This window comes from Symphalangus syndactylus, chromosome 10, assembly GCF_028878055.3.
Source record: "Symphalangus syndactylus isolate Jambi chromosome 10, NHGRI_mSymSyn1-v2.1_pri, whole genome shotgun sequence".
NCBI classification, from domain to species: domain Eukaryota; kingdom Metazoa; phylum Chordata; class Mammalia; order Primates; family Hylobatidae; genus Symphalangus; species Symphalangus syndactylus.
Window position 1 is genome coordinate 102,494,634 of NC_072432.2, and position 23,334 is coordinate 102,517,967.

At 39.4% G+C, this 23,334-nt stretch overlaps 2 protein-coding genes across 8 annotated transcripts in view; one reads left to right on the top strand and one right to left on the bottom strand.

Annotated features, from left to right (window-relative positions):
• MSL2 (MSL complex subunit 2) overlaps positions 1-7,282 on the top strand; it is a 45,164-nt gene extending 37,882 nt beyond the window's left edge. For both annotated transcript variants that reach the window (XM_063611317.1, XM_055295338.2), the window contains exon 2: positions 3,978-7,282. In XM_063611317.1, the coding sequence (XP_063467387.1) occupies positions 4,058-5,569 (1,512 nt within the window). In that variant the 5' untranslated portion in view covers positions 3,978-4,057 and the 3' untranslated portion in view covers positions 5,570-7,282. The remainder of the gene's footprint in view (positions 1-3,977) is intronic.
• The window catches only part of PPP2R3A (protein phosphatase 2 regulatory subunit B''alpha), a 221,423-nt gene that overhangs the window by 12,952 nt on the left and 185,137 nt on the right, over positions 1-23,334 (bottom strand). For 5 of the 6 annotated variants that reach the window (XM_055295333.2, XM_055295337.2, XM_055295336.2 and 2 more), the window contains one exon: positions 7,092-11,688. The exons of the other annotated variant lie outside the window; for it this stretch is intronic. In XM_055295333.2, coding sequence (XP_055151308.1) covers positions 11,565-11,688 — 124 coding nt within the window. In that variant the 3' untranslated portion in view covers positions 7,092-11,564. Of the gene's footprint in view, positions 1-7,091; positions 11,689-23,334 lie in introns of those variants that run through there. 6 annotated transcript variants of the gene reach the window in all.

The window sequence follows — 23,334 nt, forward strand, 5'->3', positions numbered from 1 at the left end:
AATATTTTAAGTATATTCTTGATGCTATTGTGAATGGAATTTTAAAAAATTAGTTTGTTCATTCCTAGTATATAGACATGGAAAATGCAGTGGACTTTTGTATATATTGTTTGTGCTATGACCTTGCTAAATTTGCTTATTGATACTGGTAGTTTGTGTGTGTGTGTTTTTAGAGATCTTCTGTAAGCAGAATTGTGTAATCCATTACTAAAACAATTTTACTTGTTTCTTTTTAGTCTTCATGCCTTTTTTTTTTCTTTTTCTTTTGAACCTTACTGCACCAGCTAGAACAAGTACAATTTTGAAAAGAAGTGGCAAAAGCAGGCATCCTTTCCTTGTTCCTGATTTTTGGAAGGAAAGCATTGTGTTTTACCTTTTAAGTAAAGTTGGCTTTAGATTTTTTATTGATGCCCACCACCATCAGGTTAAAGTTCAATTTCTCATTTGTGAAGTTGTGTGTGTGTGAATAGGTATTGTATTATATGTTGTGGGATTCTCTTGAATGTTTTGTTATGGATTTTGTCATGTTTATGAGAGATTTTGGTTTGTATTTTCTTTTTTTTAATTTTAATTTTTCTGAGATGATTTTGTTGCCCAGGCTGGAGTGCAGTGGCATGATCTCGGCTCACCGCAACCTCCGCCTCCTGGGTTGAAGCGATTCTCCTGCCTCAGCCTCCTGAGTAGCTGGGATTACAGGCATGTGCCACCACGCCTGGCTAATTTTTGTATTTTTAGTAGAGATGGGGTTTCTCCATGTTGGTCAGGCTGGTCTCGAACTCCCCACCTCAGGTGATCCGCCCACCTTGGCCTCCCAAAGTGTTGGGATTACAGGCGTTGAGCCACAGCTCCCGGTGGTTTGTATTTTCTTTTGTCTTGTGGCCTTATTTTCTTTCATAGTAGTTACTGGCCTTTAAATATGAGTTGGGAGGTGTTTTCTCCTCCTCTATGTTTGGGTGTTACTTCTTTTTAATTATTTGTTAGAATTTACCAGTGAAGGCATTTAGCCTTGGAGTCTTCTTTTGAGGAAAATCTTCAGTAGCTATTTAAAACTTTTATTACAGGTCTATTCAGTTTTAAAACGTTTTCTCCAGTCAATTTTGGTCATTTGTGTCTTTAGAGAAATGTGTCCATTTCATCGAAGTAGTCTAAAATTGTTGGCGTAAAGTTGTTCATCGGACTTCCTTAATTCTTCACATTTTGTAGGGCACCAATGATACTCTGACCCCTTTCATTTCTGATTTTGGTAATTTGTATTTTGTTGTTTTCTTTGATCTTTTAAAACAACCAACTTTTGGTGTTATTTATTTTTCTCTTTGGTTTTTCTGCTTTCTCTTGTATTGGTTTCTGCCCTAATCTGTATTTATTTATTTTCGAGATCGAGTAACTGGCTCTGTCGCCCAGGCTGGAGTTGAGTGGCACTATCTTGGCTCACTGCAACCTCTCCTCCCAGGTTCAAGCAGTTCTCCTGCCTTAGTCTCTGAGTAGCTGGGATTACAGGTGTTCACCACCCTTGGATAATTTTTGTATTTTTAGTAGAGACAGGGTTTTACTATGTTGGCCAGGCTGGTGTCGAACTTCCCGACCTCAGGTGATCAGCCCACCTCGGCCTCCCAAAGTGATGGGATTACAGGTGTGAGCCACTGTGGCCTGCTCTAATCTTCATTATTTGCTTTAAGCTGGTTAGTTTGGGATTCCTATTAAGGTGAAAGAAAGCTTTGGTTATTGACTTGAGACTTTGCTTTTTTATTTTTTATATTTTCTATTTTTACGGTGCATACACATATACAGTGTGTTTTAAAAACGGGCTTTACAATATGTAGTTTTATCACTCGGTTTACAACTAAATATATCGTGAACATTTTCTCTTCAACAGTTAAAAGAATTGCGTAGCTTGGAGGAAACATTATTTATTTTGTTTGCTTTTGAGACGGAGTCTGATACGGACTTTAAAAGCTATAGATTTCCCACTAAACACTGCTTTAGTTGCATTCTCCAAATTTTGATATGTAGTGTTTTCATTTGGTAAATGTTTTCTCAATTTCTCTTATGATGTTTTTGGTTTATAAGTTATTTTGGTATATGTTTAATTTCCAGATACTTGGGGATTTTTCTGATTTTTTTTTTCCCCACTGATTTCTAATTTCTGTTGTGATTGAACATATTCTTTTTGTGATTTATGAGAACAGGTACTGCTTTGGGTAATTGCTGACCATTTGTTTGGATTGGGAACCAAGGAGCAGTTGCAGCTTTGGAGAGTAAGGGTGGAGATGGGAACTGGATCTAGTTCCTTTCCCTTCTTGGTTCATATGTATATGTCATTTATAATTTGAGAGTTGTGTCAAGTTGGGGGACTACTTCATTATACTGTATTGTCGCAGTTAGGATACTTGTGGTTTATAATTAAACCATGGTCGTTTTGAATTCTGTCAGAAGAATTTGAGCCCATTATTATACCCTAGTTTTTTTTTTTTCTTTAATAAGTTTAAATATAATTTTTTCCATTTTGTTATTTTTTTCTAGAAGAATTTGAGTTGAGTAGTACTTCTTTTTTCTTTGTTTTAATGTAGTTGAACATCGTTCTCTCCTACTGAAACTTTTTTTTTTTTTTTTTTTAAATGAGATGGAGTTTTGCTCTTGTCGTCCAGGCTGGAGTGCAGTGACACAATCTCGGCTCACTGTAACCTCCGCCTCCTGGGTTCAAGGGATTCTCCTGCCTCAGTCTCCTGAATAGCTGGGATTACAGGTGCCTATCACCCTGCCTGGCTAATTTTTGCATTTTTAGTAAAGATGGGGTTTCACCATGTTGGCCAGGCTGGTCTCAAAGTCCTGACCTCAGGTGATCTGCCCACCTCAGCCTCCCAAAGTGCTGGGGTTACAGGTGTGAGCCACCACACCTGGCCTTCCTTTTTTTTTTTTTTTTTTTTTTTGAGACTAAGTCTCGCTCTATTGCTTAGGCTGGATTGCAGTGGTGTGATCTCAGCTAACTGCTGTCTCAGTTTCCTGGGTTCAAGTGATGCTCCTGCCTCAGCCTCCCTAGCAGCTGGGACTACAAGTGCGTGCCACCATGCCTGGTTAATTTTTTTGTATTTTTAATAGAAATGGGGTTTCACCATGTTGGCCAGGCTGGCCTTGAACTCCTGACCTCAGGTGATCCGTCCACCTCAGCATCCCAAAGTGCTAGGATTATAGGCATGAGCCACTGTGTCTGGCCTGAAACTACATTTTGATCTTTTTTCTTTAAAGTTTGATTAGTATATATGCGGTAAAAACTGGTTGAAAATTTTTTTCTGTGAAGATACTTTTCTACTGATTAGTGCCCTCAAGACTATCTTTTATGAGGGCAGAGACTAAATCTCTCTTACTCATATCTTTTTCCCCAGTGTCCAGCACAAAATAATCAATATGATTTTGTTCAGCATGTTGTAGCATTGCCATGTTGTGTTAGGTTGAGGTCCAAAGTGTTTTTTTTTTGTTTTGTTTTTGAGACAGGGTCTTGCTTTGTCACCCAGGCTGGACTGCAGTGGCAGGATCATAGTTCACCGTAGCCTGAACTCTAGGGCTCAAGCCATCACCTCAGCCTCCTGAATAGCTGGGATTACAGGCACATGCCACCACATCTGGCTATCCAAAGAGTTTTAACCCTAGTTTGTGCTTCTGGTGTCTGATCTTCACCTCTTTAACTGTATAGCCTTTGGAGGAAGAGGATAAGAAGGTGGACCAGAACGTATTGCTTGGGGAGAGAGACACAGAATCAAGGATGATTCTGGTTTGAGATAACGGAATGGGGAATATGGCATGAAATCAAGCGAGCTAATTGAGGATTTTTCCGTTTCTTCTAAGATATATTTTTTGTTATCTGGTCTAGTGAGTTTAATTCATCTCAATTTTGATAGATTACTTATGTCATCTAAACTTTAGTTTATGAAATGGTAAATTTATTTTACTAAAATCTTTGCTTTCCTCCTTCTCCCCCTTAGGACATTTGCTACAAGATCCTATTGCACCCACCAACTCCACCTGCCAACATTATGTCTGCAAAACTTGTAAAGGCAAGAAAATGATGATGAAACCTTCCTGTAGCTGGTGCAAAGACTATGAGCAGTTTGAGGAAAACAAGCAGTTAAGCATCCTAGTGAACTGCTACAAAAAACTATGCGAGTATATAACACAGACTACACTGGCACGGGATATAATAGAAGCAGTTGACTGTTCTTCCGATATTTTGGCTTTGCTTAATGATGGATCATTGTTTTGTGAGGAGACAGAAAAACCGTCAGATTCATCCTTTACTTTGTGTTTGACACATTCCCCTTTACCTTCAACCTCAGAACCCACAACTGATCCTCAAGCTAGTTTATCTCCAATGTCTGAAAGCACCCTCAGCATTGCTATTGGCAGTTCTGTTATCAATGGTTTGCCTACTTATAATGGGCTTTCAATAGATAGATTTGGTATAAATATTCCTTCACCTGAACATTCAAATACGATTGACGTATGTAATACTGTTGATATAAAAACTGAGGATCTGTCTGACAGCCTGCCACCCGTTTGTGACACGGTAGCCACTGACTTATGTTCCACAGGCATTGATATCTGCAGTTTCAGTGAAGATATAAAACCTGGAGACTCTCTGTTACTGAGTGTTGAGGAAGTACTCCGCAGCTTAGAAACTGTTTCAAATACAGAGGTCTGTTGCCCTAATTTGCAGCCGAACTTGGAAGCCACTGTATCCAATGGACCTTTTCTGCAGCTTTCTTCCCAGTCTCTTAGCCATAATGTTTTTATGTCCACCAGTCCTGCACTTCATGGGTTATCATGTACAGCAGCAACTCCGAAGATAGCAAAATTGAATAGAAAACGATCCAGATCAGAGAGCGACAGTGAGAAAGTTCAGCCACTTCCAATTTCTACCATTATCCGAGGCCCAACACTGGGGGCATCTGCTCCTGTGACAGTGAAACGGGAGAGCAAAATTTCTCTTCAACCTATAGCAACTGTTCCCAATGGAGGCACAACGCCTAAAATCAGCAAAACTGTACTTTTATCTACTAAAAGCATGAAAAAGAGTCACGAACATGGATCCAAGAAATCTCACTCTAAAACCAAGCCAGGTATTCTTAAAAAAGACAAAGCAGTAAAGGAAAAGATTCCTAGTCATCATTTTATGCCAGGAAGTCCTACCAAGGCTGTGTACAAAAAACCCCAGGAAAAGAAAGGGTGTAAATGTGGGCGTGCTACTCAAAATCCAAGTGTTCTTACATGCCGAGGCCAACGCTGCCCTTGCTACTCTAACCGCAAAGCCTGCTTAGATTGTATATGTCGTGGCTGCCAAAACTCCTATATGGCCAATGGGGAGAAGAAGCTGGAGGCATTTGCCGTGCCAGAAAAGGCCTTGGAGCAGACCAGGCTCACTTTGGGCATTAACGTGACTAGCATTGCTGTGCGTAACGCTAGTACCAGCACCAGTGTAATAAATGTCACAGGGTCCCCAGTAACGACGTTTTTAGCTGCCAGTACACATGATGATAAAAGTTTGGATGAAGCTATAGACATGAGATTCGACTGTTAAATCAGTGGGTCTTTTAAACCTACTCCTGGTAGGGAAATAGCTACAGTTTTACGGCAGCTATGGTTCTGTTGGTTTAATTTGCCGGAGCTCCTGCATATAGATCACTTGTATCAAGTGTTTTCATTGCTAAGTTATATGTGTTAGTGTCGGGGAAATAGTTTGCAGATAACGGAGGAGTAACCCTACAACTATATATGTCCTTAGTTCTTACAGAACCTCATAGTTTGAGAACAAAGCTGATGCAACTGATTTATACAAAATGAACTTTGGCAAGAAAAATAACATTAACCTCATTGTTTTATGGCCATGCTTTGTGCATAATCAAAGTTTATGATTAAATGTAAGGAAGTGGTATCTAGTCAGTCCATAAAGATTGTGCTAATTTTTTTGTGGAAAAGTAGCCATTAGTTCAGGAAACTCAGTGCTGCCTTCAGATGCCATTGATGTTTCTCCTGTTGGAAAACTGATGTGTCCAGCTCAACCTTTGTGCTGACATCATACCATTTCTGATCATGAAATATTGGCTACTGGTGTATGTAGCAGTTCTTAAATCAGCAGTATTATGAAAAAAAAAATTCCCCCTCATTAGAATGTTTAAGAAATCTTTTTAAAAAGTAAACTGAAATTCTGTCTGACTACAAATGTTTAGCTGTTACTCATTTCTAGGGAAGAAATTCTAAATCCCTCCTTCACTTTGAGCAGTGTTCTAATTGGATAAATGAAGTGAAGGAGAGTAGTTTTATTCTGAAGGTAATTAAATTTAGACTATGTAGTATGTGACAGAATTTTTTTAAAATTATAAAAAGATTTTATTTAGTAATTGGGATTTACTTAAAATAATTTCGGAATAATGCCCCCAGACTTGCCCAGATTTATGTATTGTACTTGCCGCCACTTTGACTTTTGTTTTCTCTAATAGTTTATTTGCCACAGTCTTTATTTTGAATATGCTCCTAGTTTTTTTTTTTTAGGGTGCTGTTCATTATGAAGGCTTCTTTATAGAGGCCTAATAAGAATGCCTTCTTATAAAGCCTGTGCATTTAGGTAGGTTGAAGCTAGGAGGATTTTCTTTAGAATGCTCTTTTGCATGTAAAGCACAAAGTATGTTTCAGTTTAAATGCACTTCTTCCCTTAATTTTTATGGGGAAGACAAATGAGTCACAAACATTCTGTTGAAGGGAAATCTAGTCAGTTGCTTGAAAGAGCACAGCCCAAATAAAACAAGGACTGACTAGGTGTAATGAAATAACCTGTGATTTAAAAGAAGAGCTGCAGCTTTGACAGTGCTTATTTAAAGAAAAATACTGCTGGAAAATTTCCAATTTTTACTACGTTCACCATCTCTAGTAAGATCTGACATATGCTGAAGTTATGTTTTGATTTGGCACACAGCATGTTCAATGATGGTTACTCGCCTAGTACAAGACATGGAGAAGAAACCTTTGGACACAGAGCAGATGACACCTCCTTCTGTTTTGTAGCGTATCCTGGTGTCATTTTCTGTGAATGTGGTCAGGTAGAGTTGTTTTTGTTGTTGTTGTTGGGCTTTTTTTTTCTTTTTTTTTTTTTTTGGTCTCTTTTGGTGGGGTGGGGGTGGGCTAAAGCCATAGGAAGAAAAATGTGATGTATGTGTCCAGTATGTACTATTTTGTTTTTGTTTTGCAAGAAGAGTTGAACTATTTTTGATAACAAGAGTAAATGGTGGAAAATGCTTCTTAGTTGTCTTGTCTTTATTTGCTTTCCAAGATTTGGGATTTTATTTAATTCCTTTAAGTGTTAGCAGTGTCTTATGAAACATGTATTTACCTAACGTTTGTAACAGTTTTGTGTTGAACCCAGATGCCCTGCTATATAAAGTTGTAAATCTGTTCTTTATTCACTAATAATCACTGCAAAAATGATTAGAAATGAGATTGTACACGTGGATGAGGATATATTTTGCAAATCGACCAAACTTTCCTAATATTATGATCTTGAAATTCATAGAGTACTTTATTGCTTCCCAAGTTTGATAATCTTGTTTTTTTTTGATGCATGGGAGGTTGGCAATATAGACAAAGTGGAAATCATTAGTATGTGAGGGCCTTGATTGTTATGTAATATTGCCAATGATGAATTCAGGTTGTTTTTAGCACAAGTTTCTCTTTTTTATGCTGGTATTCTCACTGCCACATTTTTGGAAACCTGTATTACACCTTAAATCTATCAATAAATGATAGTTTTCTAATTCTATGTTGTAGAATACTGAAGAGTTTGGGATAGCATGCTCTGAATGGTCTGTATTATATACATCTGGGGAAGAGTAATCACAGTGCCTTGATTTTTATATTATTTTTCTTTATACCACGAGTTAGGAATGCTGACAAATGGCTAACGAGGGATGATTGAGAGATTTTTACTGAAGTAACTGGATTTACTTCATCAGGATTTGAAACCACCAAAGAACAGCATTTAATATGACACATCCTGAATTGTTGAGTCCTTGTTATTAATATAAATGATCAAATGATCTTTTACCTTAGGTAACAGTTTTAGAGCTGACAATTTTATCTTTTTGGTTAGCTTTAAGTCTGCATTTCCATGAGGAGGTGTAGTATGGTCCTAGGGATAAAGAATTCCTTTTATTTCGTTGTATTCTTAGTTAAAACAATTTCATGGTGACCTTGTTGAAGAAGAGTAAAAGTTTTATGGGAATCAGATGGAAAATAAATTGTCCATAACCATATCATAGATAGCAAATAGAAATGCTTTAGAAAATACTAAGTTCAAAGTATAGTATTTTAACCAAATCTGATACTTGGATGGTATTTTATACTTTTCTCTTTTTAAAAAAATTAAAAGCTGGGCACAGTGGTGTGTGCCTGTAATCCCAGCTACTTAGGAGGCTGAGGTGGGAGGATCACTTAAGCTCAGGAGTTTGAACTCAGTCTGGGCAACATAATGAGACCTTGCCTCTGAAATAAAATTTAGGTACCCCAAAACATGCTGTTACACATTCTTTTAAAATAATGCATTATAAATGAGGCTAAAGTCTACCTTGATTCCTGTGAACTCCACCTCATTCACAAACCCTTGTCCTCTTCCCTATCCCCTGAAGAAATCATTTCTCAGTATATTATCATTACTACAAAGACCTCTTTGTAGTTTTCACATGGGCTCAAAGAGTTATTCTCTGACATTCAAGCTTGTTCACAGTGTTACTCTTGCAGACAAAAAAATGAGGTGCAAATATGATTAAAAGCACAAGTGTGTAGTAATTACCTTAATGAACATGATTCATATTTGACAACTTTATTTAGTTTTGCTAAAAGGGAAAAACAGTCATGCAGCCTTCTCCAAACACATCTTAACATTTCAAAAAGCTGAGCAAATCTCATTTGATGAATCTAGAGTTTTATAAACACTTCGAATGGTACACAGTGACATAGATAAGATGCAGGGAAGATACATGGAATTTTATTAGTTTGATTACCTTGGTAATGTTATGCTATTAAACTCATTTCTCATTGAATTAGCATTAAGGTCATGATAACCCTCAGCTTTTATCAAGGGGCCTGGGATATTATAACAACTTGAAAATTCCAGTTTGGCAGTAATGATTATACTTACCATGATCTTTACCAGAAAGTCAAATATATTCTACCTTAATTCCTCAGAATTCACATTCCTTGCATTCAGCTCCAAGGAAGGAGTACAATAAAACACATTCTTATAATTCCTGAAAATGTGATAATGTGGGTAAACTATTACAATAGCCCATCTTAAATGGAATGGTATTGATGGATGTACTTTTATAATAGAGACTTTGTAAGAGAATGGGGTCTTGCTCTGTCACCTAGGCTGGAGTGCAGTGTCGTAATCATAGCTCACTGCAGCCTCGAGGCCTGGGGCTCAAGCGATTCTCCTGCCTCAGCCTCCCAAGTTGGTAGGACTACAGATGTGTACCACCATGCCCAGCTAAGTTTATTTTTTGTAGAGGCAGAGTCTCACTATGTTGCCCAGGCTGGTCTTTACTCCTGGGCTCAAGCGATCACCTCCCTTGGCCTCCCAAAGTGCTGGGATTACAGGCATGAGTCACCATGCCCAGCCAATAATTAAGAGACTTCAAAAACCAGATCAAAGTGAAAGCAAGAGGACTTCAGTAAGGAGAACCAAGGTAAAGTAAAGCCAAATAGTAAAAAAATGTATATTGTAAAATTGAATTTTATTTTTACTTTTTGGTGAATCTTACTAGTAGTTTAGATCATTATGGATAATAAAACATTTAAACCATATCTGGCTTCTAAGAAAAGTATTTTTTTTTTTTTGTATTTCTATCTGAAATGAGATAATTGCTTTTCTTCCCTGGTAAAGGCTGGATGGATTGGTAGGAAATTTCATTTATCACATAAATAATCCTAATAATTTATCAGTGTGTTTAGGTTATTGAATATTGTGTTTCCTAAAAATTATTTTTAAGCTTTTACTTCTTTTGTGTGAACTATTAAATAGTTGCAATAGTTACTGCTTTCTGTAATAGTTAAATGGAAGATCAGTTCTAATCATGAAGATAAAATGACAGGAACTGGGAGCTTGTGACAGGCAGGATGCCTAGGATTAACTCTCACTGTACTCTACCTTGTTTATAGCATATTTCCTAAATTCTCCTTTTCTTTTTTGCCTACCATAACCCTAACCCAGGGTTCATTTCACTGCTTGGCCTTTACGCCAGCAAGGAGAGAACCTAGGTAGGGTGGAAAGGGAAGCTATTCTTGACACTTTCAGAACTAGTTTAAAAAAAAAATCTAGGGGAAAAGTTGATGACTGACAGATGGATATTAAGTTGCTTGGGGGTTTTACTTACATCAGAAATGTCTATCCTTTTTAATAGTTTCTTTTGAAGGATATTAGAGGATTTGGCTGGACTGTGGCCTGCTGAAAAATGTAGGATTCTGTAGTGAACACATCTACAACTACAGTAAGTAATAGCTTTCTTTTATAGCTGTATCATTATTTTCCATTTCCTTGGTAAATATTGAGGTGGATAAAATACCTGTAGTAATTGTTTTCAACATGAAGTAAAGAATAATGTTGAGGCCTTTACTATTAGCTAGTCTAATACTCCTCGGAGGAAGGAATGTATCTAATAAGAATTTTAATGTATCATTCCTTTATGTCTTCAAGCAGGCCTTCTGATAGGAAGTAAAAACAGTATCAACTAATCTGGAGATTAAATACATCATTCAATAGTTCAGTGAATAAAAGATAAGTTAAAAGGGCTATTTCCAAGTATGAGTCAAATTCTATACTTCATTTAAGAAGTATTTTTTTTATCTTGAGATTTTATATAAGATCCACAGTCAGGGAGGTTACCAGAGCTTGCCAGCAAAGTTGGAAGGCCCAGTGGTTAAAATACCTGAGGATGTAAAGTGACTAGTAGTTTGGCAAGTAACTGTGAAATTACATTAAGCCAGGTAAGTTAAAGATCTTTGAACTCCAGTATACATATAATTAATTAAAAGAAGTCTCTGAGATGTTTTGGCAGTGCTTTTATTACTAGGGCTAAGTCAATTCTGGAGGCCCTTATTACTTTTTCAAGTTCCAGAATTTTCTGACTCAAGTTTTCTGCAAGTGAAGGTTTCTTCTAGGCTCCATAGGAGCCCAGAGGGGACTCAGGGATGCCAGCCAACACAGAGGCAACTTCAGTCACCTGTGTAGAGAACCGTGCTTGGCACTGTCCCCAAGAGATCCTTGGTACATTCAAGAGTGTAGGGTGCTGACTTTGGAAGGCGATGGTACCACTTCTGAGAAGCTCCGTAAGAGGTTTGAGGCAAATTGGAGGAGTCTCCTAAGTTAAATGTGTATCCAGACCTATTGCTTAAAAACAAAGTTCCCAGTGCAGATACACACTTGGAGTAATCAAAGTCTTTAAAAAGCAGTATGCAAACGAGAACATCTCTTCACAAGAAAGAAAAATTTAAAATACACATCTTCGTTTCATTGTAGACACCGGCAACTATTCTTCATCCACTGATTGAAGCTTTCCACATTTCTCTGGAAAGCTTGCACTTAATATTTTATTGCCTTTGTTTCCAAATTCAGAGGGAGAGGCAGGTTCATCTGTTTCATAATCTTCAAAGCTGAAATAACAAAGCAAAAGTGAATTAACTGATTAAAGTTTTAAAGTTTGGGTAGAAATAAATATGGCAAATCCGAGCCTCAAGACCAGCCCACAAAGGTACCTTGAATTGCTAAATGGAGGCCGTGAGCAACTGAACCGCCCTGAAGGAGACAACACTCTAGAGCAGAAAACACATTCTTCTCCCTGTTCCTTAAAGCTTAAGTCCATGTCAGAATTTGTTGAAAATGTTCTGTATCAAGCTTTCCCTAGGGTTGTTGGTGGGAGTGAGAGAATTACAGATCGTGCTAGGTTAAGAAAAATTTGAGGTCCATAAAGTATGAGCTTTACATGACCTTTCTTATTAAAGTGGTTTCCACTCAGTGGCAAACTTTTTTTTTTTTTTTTTTTTTTTTTTTTTTTTTTTTTTTTTTTTTGAGACAGAGCCTTGCTCTGTCACCCAGTCTGGAGTGAAGTGGCACGATCTTAACTCATTGCAACCTCTGCCTCCCAGGTTCAGGCGATTCTCCTGCCTCAGCCTCCCCAGTAATGGACTACATGCATGCGCCACCACACCTGGCTAAGTTTTGTATTTTTAGTAGAGATGTGGTTTCACCATGTTGGCCAGCCTGGTCTGGAACTCCTGACCTCAGGTGATCTGCCCACTTTGGCCTCTAAAAGTGCTGGGATTACAGGCTTGAGCCACTGGTTGGCCAGAGTGGCAAACTTTCTCAACTCTCAGATTGCTTTATAGCTTCCCTCCATGGCTTCCAAGCAACACAAACATGTTCAAGTGTGTAGGTTGAACTGACTAAAGTACATTTATGGATTTCCCATCATTCTACTTTTTAGGCTTCTATAGCATACCTAGACCTAGATACTCATCCTGGGAAGATGTCCTTCTGCTAAACCTTTTAGGTGTTGCTGGTATCCCCTGAATTCTGTATCCTCCAGGCTACCCCTAAGGTTGGCTTTAGGCAGAGATGAAATATTTTCTCTTGGAAATGATGTGGCTGCCGGAAATATTGATAAATATTCTGAGGCTATATCTCTGAGCCTCACATGTAGATATGTACATCAGAAAAACGTACATCAGTTAGCAATGATTAGAGTATTTGACATCACTGGCTTAGCCCTTGCAGGGATCTCCTACAATATTTAAGCAGGAATTTCTGGACACACAGTCCTTTCATCAAAAAGGTACCAAGGCCAATTAGTGAGGGAAAATATGCTGAGGTAGGTATATACAGTAGGTGGCACCTATTCAAGTTCCTAAAACATTCTGTGCGTTTCTTTCTTTTGAGATGGAGTCTTGCTCTGTCGCCCAGGCTGGAGTGCAGTGGGGCCATCTTGGCTCACTGCAACCTCTGCCTCCCAAGTTCAAGTGATTCTCCTGCCTCAGCCTCCCGAGTAGCTGGGATTTACAGGCATGTGCTACCACGCCTGGCTAATTTTTGTATTTTTAGTAGAGACGGTTTCACCATGTTCGCCAGACTGGTCTTGAACTCCTAACCTCAAGTGATCCACCCATCTCGGCCTCCCAAAATGCTGGGATTACAGGCAGGAGCCACTGCGCCCAGTCAACATCTTTTTGTTTTTGAGATGGAGTCTTGCTCTGTTGCCCAGGCTGGAGTGCAGTGGCATGATCTTGGTTCACTGCAACCTCTGCCTTCCAGGTTCAAGCAATTCTCCTGCCGCAGCCTCCCCAGAAGCAGGGATTATGGACGTATATCACCACGCCTGGCTAGTGTTTGTATTTTTTTAGTAGCGACAGGGTTTCGCCATGTTGGCCAGGCTGGTCTTAAACTCCTGACCTCAGGTGATCCACCCCCCTCAGCCTCCCAAAGTGCTGGGATTACAGGTGTGAGCCACTGCATCCGGCCTAGGCCAACATTTTTGAATAGAGGTTAGAGGTTTAAACCTTTTAAAAAGCTTACTTGATAGAAAATTGTTCCTTATGACTACCAGTTTATGATACTATCAAAAGTTATAATTTGTTCATTTAATAAAAACACTCCATTCCATTCTTGTTTCCACTCTTCCCCCATCTCCTTGAGGCCTCAATGCGGCATGGGATGTGCTGGATAAGGAGGCAATAGGAGAGGAACTTTCTGCTAATGCAAGTGAAATGGTTGATGGCAGAGCCTCTGTTCTGGGGAATAAAATTATCAAAACCACTGCTGCTGATTTCTTGTCAGGATGGGAACATCTTCTTCCCCTTGGTGCCCTAACGTGTTGTCTGTAAGCTATCAGTGTTAAATAACCTCAATGTAGGTCTATGAATAAGGCATATTTTCAGAGTTAAGTGTGAAGTGAGACTCATTCAGTAAATATTTGAACTGTTGCTAAGTGTCAGAGCCAAATGCTAGGATTACAGTGATGAAAAAGACTGAATCAGCCCTCTCCTCACAGCACTTGAAGCCTAATGGAGACCTTATGGAGTTAGTTAGGGGTTAAGTGATTTAGCCTTAGAGCACAGGCTTTGGAGTCAGACTGTAAAAGTCAGGTTCCAATCTGGGTTTGATCACTTAATGTGATTTTGGGCATGTTGGTGAGTGACACCTAATCCTATATTGGGGGAGGGGTTATACATTGTATGTCATTTTTGAATAAAATATTTGCAAAAGGAAGTTCATTCAATAACCCTCCTTTGTCAGCATCCTGGAGACTCCTCTTAATTTTGGTGGTTCTCAACTAGGGTGATTTTGCCCCCCACTAGGGGACATTTGAGAATGTCTGGAGACATGTCTGTGTCTTGATTGTCACCACTGAGTGGACCTACTGGCATCTAGTGGGTAGAGTGCAGGGATGGTGCTAAACATCCAATGTGCCGTATGTCTCACAATAAAATTACCCATCTTAGAACTCTTGCTCCTTCAATGCCAGTGCGTCCCAGGTTCTGGACTAATAAGCTCTTCTCGTTTTGTACTTCCCTGTTAAGCTTAGTCTTTCCCATGGCTTTACTCACTGCCTATTCACCTGTGGTTTCTAAACTATGTCTAGCCTCAGCCTCTTTCTAAGCTGGAGAACTCCATATATCCAGCTGCCTATTATATAGATGGTTCTTTCAGAAAAGCAGCATGTATGAACTTGAACTCATCTTTCCCACTGCCCTGGTTCTCCCTATTTTAGTCAATGGCACTGTCATCTGCCCACTCAAAGCCAGAAACTCAGTTATCCCAAGTTCCTCTTTCCTCACCTCACTACAGTTGACCATATGGATACAACCCTGCCTCTTCCTCCCTCCCACCACTGGCTTAAGTTCAGGGTACCATACTTTCTTGTTTGGATTACACTCTTGCCACATATCCTTTCCTACTGCCATACCAGGCTGTTTATGGTGTTGGAATAGGTTATGGTCTTGGGACCTAATGCCACTGTACATGTTTTTCAATTGCCTGAAATTCCCTTCCCTCTTTGGCTAGCTTATGTTCATCTTTTAATCCGAGATGTCACGTACAGGTTTCCTGATTCTTCGCTCCTGAATTAACCACATCTCTGATTAAGATGTATGTAATGGTTTCCTTATTTGTCTCCCTACTTCTGTTCTTGCACTTCCACTAGTCTGGCAGAATGATCTTCAGAAAACCTAAGGGGTAGGGATTATATCACTCCCTTGCTTAACAATTTTCAGTGGCTTCCCTAGGCCCTGCATGATCTGGCCTCTGCTAGACTTTGTAACCACATCTCCCTCTGTTGCTCACTATATTCTGGCCACACTAGGCTTTAAAAATCTCCCCAACATGCTGTTCCCTGCCTCAAAATCACTGCACACAGTCACATATTTTACTCCCTGCCTAGGACATTTTTGCTGTTTTTTCTTTTCAACCTTTTAGGTCTTACCACCTACTCAGAAAATTCTTCCCTCAGCACCGTAAGTTGCAACTCCTTGTCCATTACTGGTTCATCTTGTCTCCTTCATATTTACATAATTAAATCTGTTCCCCACTTGACTGTAAAGTGTCCGTTTTGTAACTCACTAATTTCCTTGGGCTATAGTACAGTAATTGGCACCAGGTGCTCAAAATAAATTGTTGAATGAAAAGTGATGTCCTAATGCTCTTGTGAAACGATGTGTAGAGTTGCCAGGACAGGATTGGAGTCAGTAAAATGGTGAGAGTGCAGAATTCATTCATGATCATTCATTCATTTATTTTTGAGATAGAGTCTCGCTCTGTCGCCCAGGAGGGCAATGGCATGACCTCGGCTCACTGCACCCTCCGCCTCCCAGGTTCAAGCAATTATCCTGCCTCACCCTCCTGAGTAGCTGGGATTATAGGCATGTGCCACCACGCCCGGTTTTTTTTTTTTTTTTTTTTTTTTTTTTTTTTTTTTTTTTTTTTTTTTTTTTTTGAGACGGAGTTTTGTTCTTGTTGCCCAGGCTGGAGTGTAGTGGCACGATCTCGGCTCACTGCAAACTCCGCCTCCGGGGTTCAAGTGATTCTCCTGCCTCAGCCTCCCAAGTAGCTGCCATTACAGGCATGTGCCACCACACTTGGCTAATTTTGTATTTTTAGTAGAGACAGGGTTTCTCCATGTTGGTCAGGCTGGTCTCAAACTCCCGACCTCAGGTGATCCACCCACCTCGGTCTCCCAAAGTGCTGGCATTATTACAGGTGTGAGCCACTGAGCCCGGGTTTTTTTTTTTTTTTTTTTTTAAAGAGACAGTCGTCTTACTTGTCACCCAGGCTGGAGTACAGTGGCATGATCTTAGCCTCAAACTCCTAGGCTCAAGGAATCCTCCTACCTTGGCCTCCCAAAGTGCTGGGAATTATAGGTGTGAGCTACTGAGCTTGGCCTCACAATTCATCTTGAGTCAGATCTGTTAGAATCTTAATCTTTATCCTGCTCTCCAGGAATTCTTGAGAATGTGGAGAACAAAGTATGTTAACTGACTCCCTCTGCGTGGCCACTTCTGGGTTCAGTGGTATTCCCCAGGGCTCAAATGAAGATTATTTTATTAGGTGTTTTCTGGTAACTGGCCATTTTTGAATGAACAGAGGGGTCAGAGGATTAAAGCAGAACTCACGGGGTTCACAAACAATTTACTAGAAATCATAGGTATCAAATTGAGAACATATTCTTTTTTGAGACAGAGTCTCGCTCTGTTCCCAGACTGGAGTGCAGTGGTGCTATCTGAGCTCACTGCAACCGCTACCTCCTGGGTTCAAGCAATTCTCCTGCCTCAGCCTCCTGAGTAGCTAGGATTACAGGCAGGCACCACCACACCTAGCTAATTTTTTTTAATTTTTAGTAGAGATAGGGTTTCACCATGTTGGCCAGGCTAGTCTTGAACTCCCAACCTCAGGTGATCCACCCGCCTCGGCCTCCAGAAATGTTGGGATTACAGGTTTGAGCCACTGTGCCCAGCTGAGAACAAATTCTTTTTTTTTTTTTTTTTGAGATGGAGTCTTGCTTTGTCGCCAGGCTGGAGGGCAGTGGCATGATCTCGGCTCACTGCAACCTCCGCCTCCGAGGTTCAAGCGATTCTCCTGCCTCAGCCACCTGAGTAGTTGGGATTACAGGCACATGCCACCACGCCCAGCTAACTTTTGTATTTTTAGTAGAGACAGGGTTTCACCATGTTGGCTAGGATGGCCTCGATCTCCTGACCTCGTGATCGCCCCCCCCCACCCCGAAGCCTCCCAAAGGGCTGGGAGTACAGGTGTGAACCACCGCACCTAGCCTTAGAACAAATTCTCTAACAGTTTTGTTAGCATGAGGGGATATGGTGGTTCATGTAATTTTTATCTCCCTAAGTAAGTTTTCCCTTTCAGATGAGCAGTTTCTGGGCAAAAGTATTAAGGCGGGCTCTGCAGATTCCTGGGATGGAAATATAAAAGTTGGAATGAGCAGAGATAATGACTGGGACATACATCGTTTGACAAAGGATTGTATGCAGTTTCAGGGTGTTGTCTGGGAGTTATGTTTTGATTCCAGTTTCCAGGATTCTATTTACAGGGACAAAGGAATATTTGATTCAGGGATTATCTGGGCATATCTAAGACATATGGTACTTATAGGCATAGAATAAAATATTCAATATTTTGGCCTGGCATGGTGACTCATGCCTGTAATCCCAGCACTTTGGGGGAGGCGGATGTGGGCAGATCACCTGAGGTTGGGAGGTTGAGACCAGCCTGACTAACATGGAGAAACCGTCTCTACTAAAAATACAAAATTAGCTGGGCATGGTGGCGCGTGCCTGTAATCCCAGCTACTTGGGAGGCTGAAGCAGGAGAATCGCTTGAACCTGGGAGGCGGAGGTTGCGGTGAGCTGAGATTGTGCCATTGCACTCCAGGCCTGGATGACAAGAGCAAAACTCTGTCTCAAAAAAAAAAAAAAAAAGTTCAATATTTCTCTAGTTTGGAGTCTATAATGCTTCAGAAATAGAAGTGTGTGATTTATTTTTATGCTTTTAAGTTAAAAATAGATATCCTAAACCACTTACATAAAATGGATTAGCTGAAATATTTGGAAGTCGGATATTTGGTTCATTGAATTTCCTTAACCCATCCAGTGACCAGAAAATCTTTAGTTTCAACTCTTGTTGAAGTTTCCTAATATGTACCACTTGCTTTCCTGTCCCAGGAGGTAGATTTCACTTCAGTTTTGATGGTTAAAGGAACTCTTGCAGTTCTTCAGAATCATGAGTTATCAATTGTTAATTCTTACTCATTGTGGATGTAGACAGCATAAAAATGTGGACTAAATATATTCTAATTATGAACTGGAAGGACAGGGTCTGAATTCATGTTTATTACCAAGCACAGTGCCTAGCATAGAGTAGGTACCAGTAAATATCTATTGAAATAAATTAAAATTGGGCTTTGATATGGTTTGTTCAATGTGGAAAAAAAATAAAACATTAACTTCAGGCCCATGTAGAGGCTCTGTTTATTAAGCATTAAAAAATAATTCTAAACTCGTATATCTGTAATATTATAACTCATGTTTTGGAATATTAATTCATGTCATTCCTTCTTTTTCTTTCCCTATACCCTAATATATACACACAACCCTCCATTCTCCCTGTTTCCCTGTTCCTCTCCTACATTCTCCCACCTCACTGAGGAGAGTTGGGCTTCATACTTCTCACTAGTTACATTCCTGGACGATTGCTCTAATAGGTTTCTGGCTGGCTTTCTTTACCTACAGTGCCTTAGTTTCCAGTGCTGATGGATGTAAATGTAGATCTCTGACAGAGTAATTTATATATTTTTAATATAAAGGAAAAAGCTGCCTTTAAAAACATTCAATAGAAAACAGTTCTAATCTGCCTGAATGTCCAATAATAGGGAAATGGATGTAAGTTACTGCTTGAGAGAACACTGAGGCACTAAAAGTCCTGTTTTTGAACACATTAGTAACAAGCGTTAAAAAGAAATATACCAAGTATAAAATAATGGTTATCCCTGGATCATTGAACCACGAGTGATTTTAATCTCTTTATATTTTCAATTTTTTCAAGTATTAGTCAAATCATACAAGAAAAGTATTAGTCAAATGAAACAAGAAAAGTATTAGTCAAATCAAACAAGAAAAGCTTGTTTCTGATTATTGAGGGTCTCAGTTTCTTAGGATAGTAACATGGAAGACCCTTTAGCCTTCTTTACAAAATTTCTGTGGCTTTTTTAATGTACTCCATTGCATAAACCATAAGAATGTTAATTATAAATATGGTATCATAACCTGTTATCTTCATATAGGTAACATATTTAGTTGACTTGGATTAAGTAACTGGTACTCTGTCTTTCTGGCTTCTCTTATGAGGGTTGAATTTATATAAATGCTGTTGTATGCTGTGATCACTTTGTGTGCTAGACATGTTAATTTGCAGTGTTTACAGCCTCATACTTACGGAAGCTTTGGTCTTGCTTCACCTCATTGAGACCTGTAGTGATTACCAGTTTACTTATTGAACACATTACATAAGTACCAGTCTTGAAATCAGGAGGTACAGATGCTTAGCACAATGGCTACCTGTGATTGTTGTTAGATGGTAAAGTAGGTGGAGGATTTTAAGTTGTTTTTGGAGGGCCAAATCGTCTGGACAACTGTAGATATCCTTGTAGTGAGGGTGGCTGCTGTATTGCTGTGGTCTGTGCCTTTCAGTAAACATTTGTTGGGGATCTCCTACCTAACAGTTTGCCAGGTGCTGGGACTACAAGACTAAGAAAACGTTCTTGGCCCCTGAGGAGCTCACAATCTAATGGTAAAACAAAGAGCTCCATTTTTTTTTAGCATTAACATACCAGACACTGTTAGATTCATTATATACATTATCTCTTAATTCTCAGTACAATCCTGCTGTTCATGCAGCAGATGTTTACTGTGTCAAGCAGTAAAATGTGCCCTAGGAGTGAAGGGAACAAGATAAGGGATAGAATGCTAATGTTACAGCTGAATAAACTCTACTTCAGACAGGTTAGGTAATGTGATCACAAAAGTGGTAGTAATAAATAGCCATTGTTTATTGATTACACAGACACTATGCCTAAGGGCCTTATATTATATACACTGTCTTATTTAATCCTTAAAACAGCTCAGTGTGCCAAGTGGTACCCTTATTTTTATAGAGGATGCTGAGGCTTGGATGTCTGAGATTACACAGCTTGTGTGATAAAGCAAGGATTTGAAGTTAGGTTTGTCTAACTTCAAATTTCACGCTATTAACCCTAATGTTTTACACACACACACACACACACACATTTTTTTGAGATGGAATCTTGCTGTGTTGCCCAGGCTGGAGTGCAATGGCATGATCACAGCTCACCGCAACCTCCACCTCCTTCCTAGGTTCATTCAAATGATCCTCCCGCCCCAGCCTCCCAAGTAGCTGGGATTATAGGCACACATCACCACGCCCAGCTAACTTTTGTATTTTTAGTAGAGATGGGGTTTTGCCAGGTTGGCCAGGCAGGTCTCGAACTCCTGGCCTCATCTGCCTGCCTCGGCCTCCCAAAGTGTTGGGATTACAGGCGTGAGCCACTGCACGGGGCCCATGATGTTGTATTATATTTCTCCTATATGGAGTAGTAATAGCTACTATTTATCGTGAGCCATGTGCCAGGTGTTTACATATAATATCTTAGATTCTCACAACCACCTCAGGAAGCGGATGCTGATGCCTTCTGAAACTGAGCCTCAGGAGTCAAGTAACCTGCCCAGCTGGTGGGTGGACCAGATCTGTCTGGCTCCTAAGCCTCTGGTCTTTCTGTGGTACTAACATTCCTCCCTTGTCTGATACCTGAGTCTGGCAATTTCTGTTTGACAGTTAGACTCACCCTGACATATTTGTGATTCTTCCTTGAGATGAAACCTTAGTTGATTTAGCCTTGGGAATTTAGGTCTGGCCTTGCTTTTGCATGAGTTGGTCAGTTGTTATTCCTGTAAGGGGCCTTTTCCTTTCCTTTTGTTTGTTCACATTCTAATGCTTGCTCTATAGACTGTGGCTGTTGTAAGCCTCCTTGGCCCTTGGGACCTCATAACCCACATGTGTTCTGTGTAGGCCTTATCTTATCTCCCACAACATGAGAAGTGAGGTATCCAGCAAGCAGCAAGAGCCTCTCACACACAACGGTTGAATTTCACTCCAGCAGGTCTCTGCGTCTCCTCTTGTGACCTCTCCTCACCTGTGCTTCTGTCTGCAACCCCCTGCCTCCTCTTTCTTCCTTCCAGGCACACTGGCACGTTCTCTCAGTGCTACCACGACTTGAAAAAACTTTTGCTTGAGCCAATTATTTATTCTCTTTAGATGCCACTAGTTTCTCTTCTTTTCAGATGAACATGTCTGTTTGTTTAGATTTGCTATCTATTTTTTCTTCCTTTAAAGCAGGTTATAAAACAATTGTAATATTTTTTGTAAAATACATGATCTAGTTGCACAGAAATGTCTAGAAGGATATACTCCAAAGTGATAAAACAGCCTGTCTCTGGGTGGTGAATTTTAGGTGTAGATTTTTGTTTATATTCTAACTCTTCTGCAATGAACATGTATTACCTATATAAACAGATAAAGGAGAAAAATATTTTTTCCCATTTGTTAAAGTAATACAGTACCTGCTCATTACATGAACCTTTATAAATTATAGAACAGTATAAAAAACCAAATTACTTGCAATTCCACAGCCCAGAGTTAATGACTGTTAATATTTTGGGGTGTTATCTTTTAGCTTGTGTATATACATACACACATTTTAAGTACTAAGATTATATCACAATTTTGTAATCTTGATTTTTCTATGAAATTAAGAATTTTCAAGTACATTTCAATAGCTGCATGTTATGACACATAGATACCATGACTTATTTAACCGTTCTATATTAACATTTGTGTTGCTTTGAATTTATTTTAGAATTACCTGTGAACACTGCCAATTGTTTAGATTACACAATTCTATCCAACTTTCTGATTATTTACAATAGATACTTAGAATTACTATTAGGGAGTCAAAGGGCATAAATTCAAGTTGTTGCTACATATTGTCAAATTACTTTCCAGGGACACTGGGGCAATATGCTTTTACCAGCAATGTTTGAAAGTGCGTGTCTTCCTGCAGTAAGCCTAGAGTGCGGTGTTTCTGCAATTTGTTTCTTCTATGAGACAGCAGTGAAAACACTATATTTTAACTGCATCTGTATGTCTTCCCATCCTGTCTTGCATTCGCCAGTATCCAATAATGCTTAATATACAGTAGTAATGCAAACATTTATTGAATATTATCCTTAAAACTTATGTTTTAAAAATTGCTGCCAATTTAATAAGCTAAAGTTTTTTGGCTCTTGCTTTTTTAAAAACAGCTTTATTTAGGGATAATTTACATACCATAGATTTTACCAATTTTAAGTGTTCAGTGCTTTTTTTTGAGATGGAGTTTCACTCTTGTTCCCCAGGCTAGAGTGCAATGGCACAATCTCAGCTCACTGCAACCTCCGCCTCCCAGGTTCAAGTGATTCTCCTGCCTCAGCCTCCCGAGTAGCTGGGATTACAGGTACCCACCACCACACCCGGCTAATTTTTGTATTTTTAGTAGAGACAGGGTTTCACAATCTTGGCCAGGCTGGTCTTGAACTCCTGACCTCAGGTGATCCACCCACCTCGACCTCCCAAAGTGCTGTGATTACAGGTATGAGCCACTGCGCCTGGCCAGTAAATTGAATTAATATTATCCTTAAAAATTATGTTTTAAAAGTTGCTGCCAATTTAATTTTACAATTAATAAATTTTTACAATTGTGTAACCATCACCACAATCCAATTTTAGAACACTTATCTCCCTATCTGCCCCTCCTCTCCCTGGTGCTTGTTGGCATTTAGTCTCCACTCTCATTCCTAGAAAAAGACAACCACTGATCTGCTTTCTGGTGCTGTAAGTCTGCCTTTTCTAGAAGTTTCAGATATATGAAATCATAATATGTAGTCTATAGTGTTTGGCTTCTTTCATATAGAACATTTATGAAAGATTCATCCATGTTGCAACTATTAGTACTAACATTTTATTTTTTTCTTTCATTTTCAAGGTATAACTGATATACAATAAACTACTCATACTGAATGTGTAATGAACAACTTTGACTTTTGTATACACCTGTGAAATTACAACAATCAAGATAATGAAAATATCCATAGGCCGGGCACGGTGGCTCACGCCTGTAATCCCAGCAC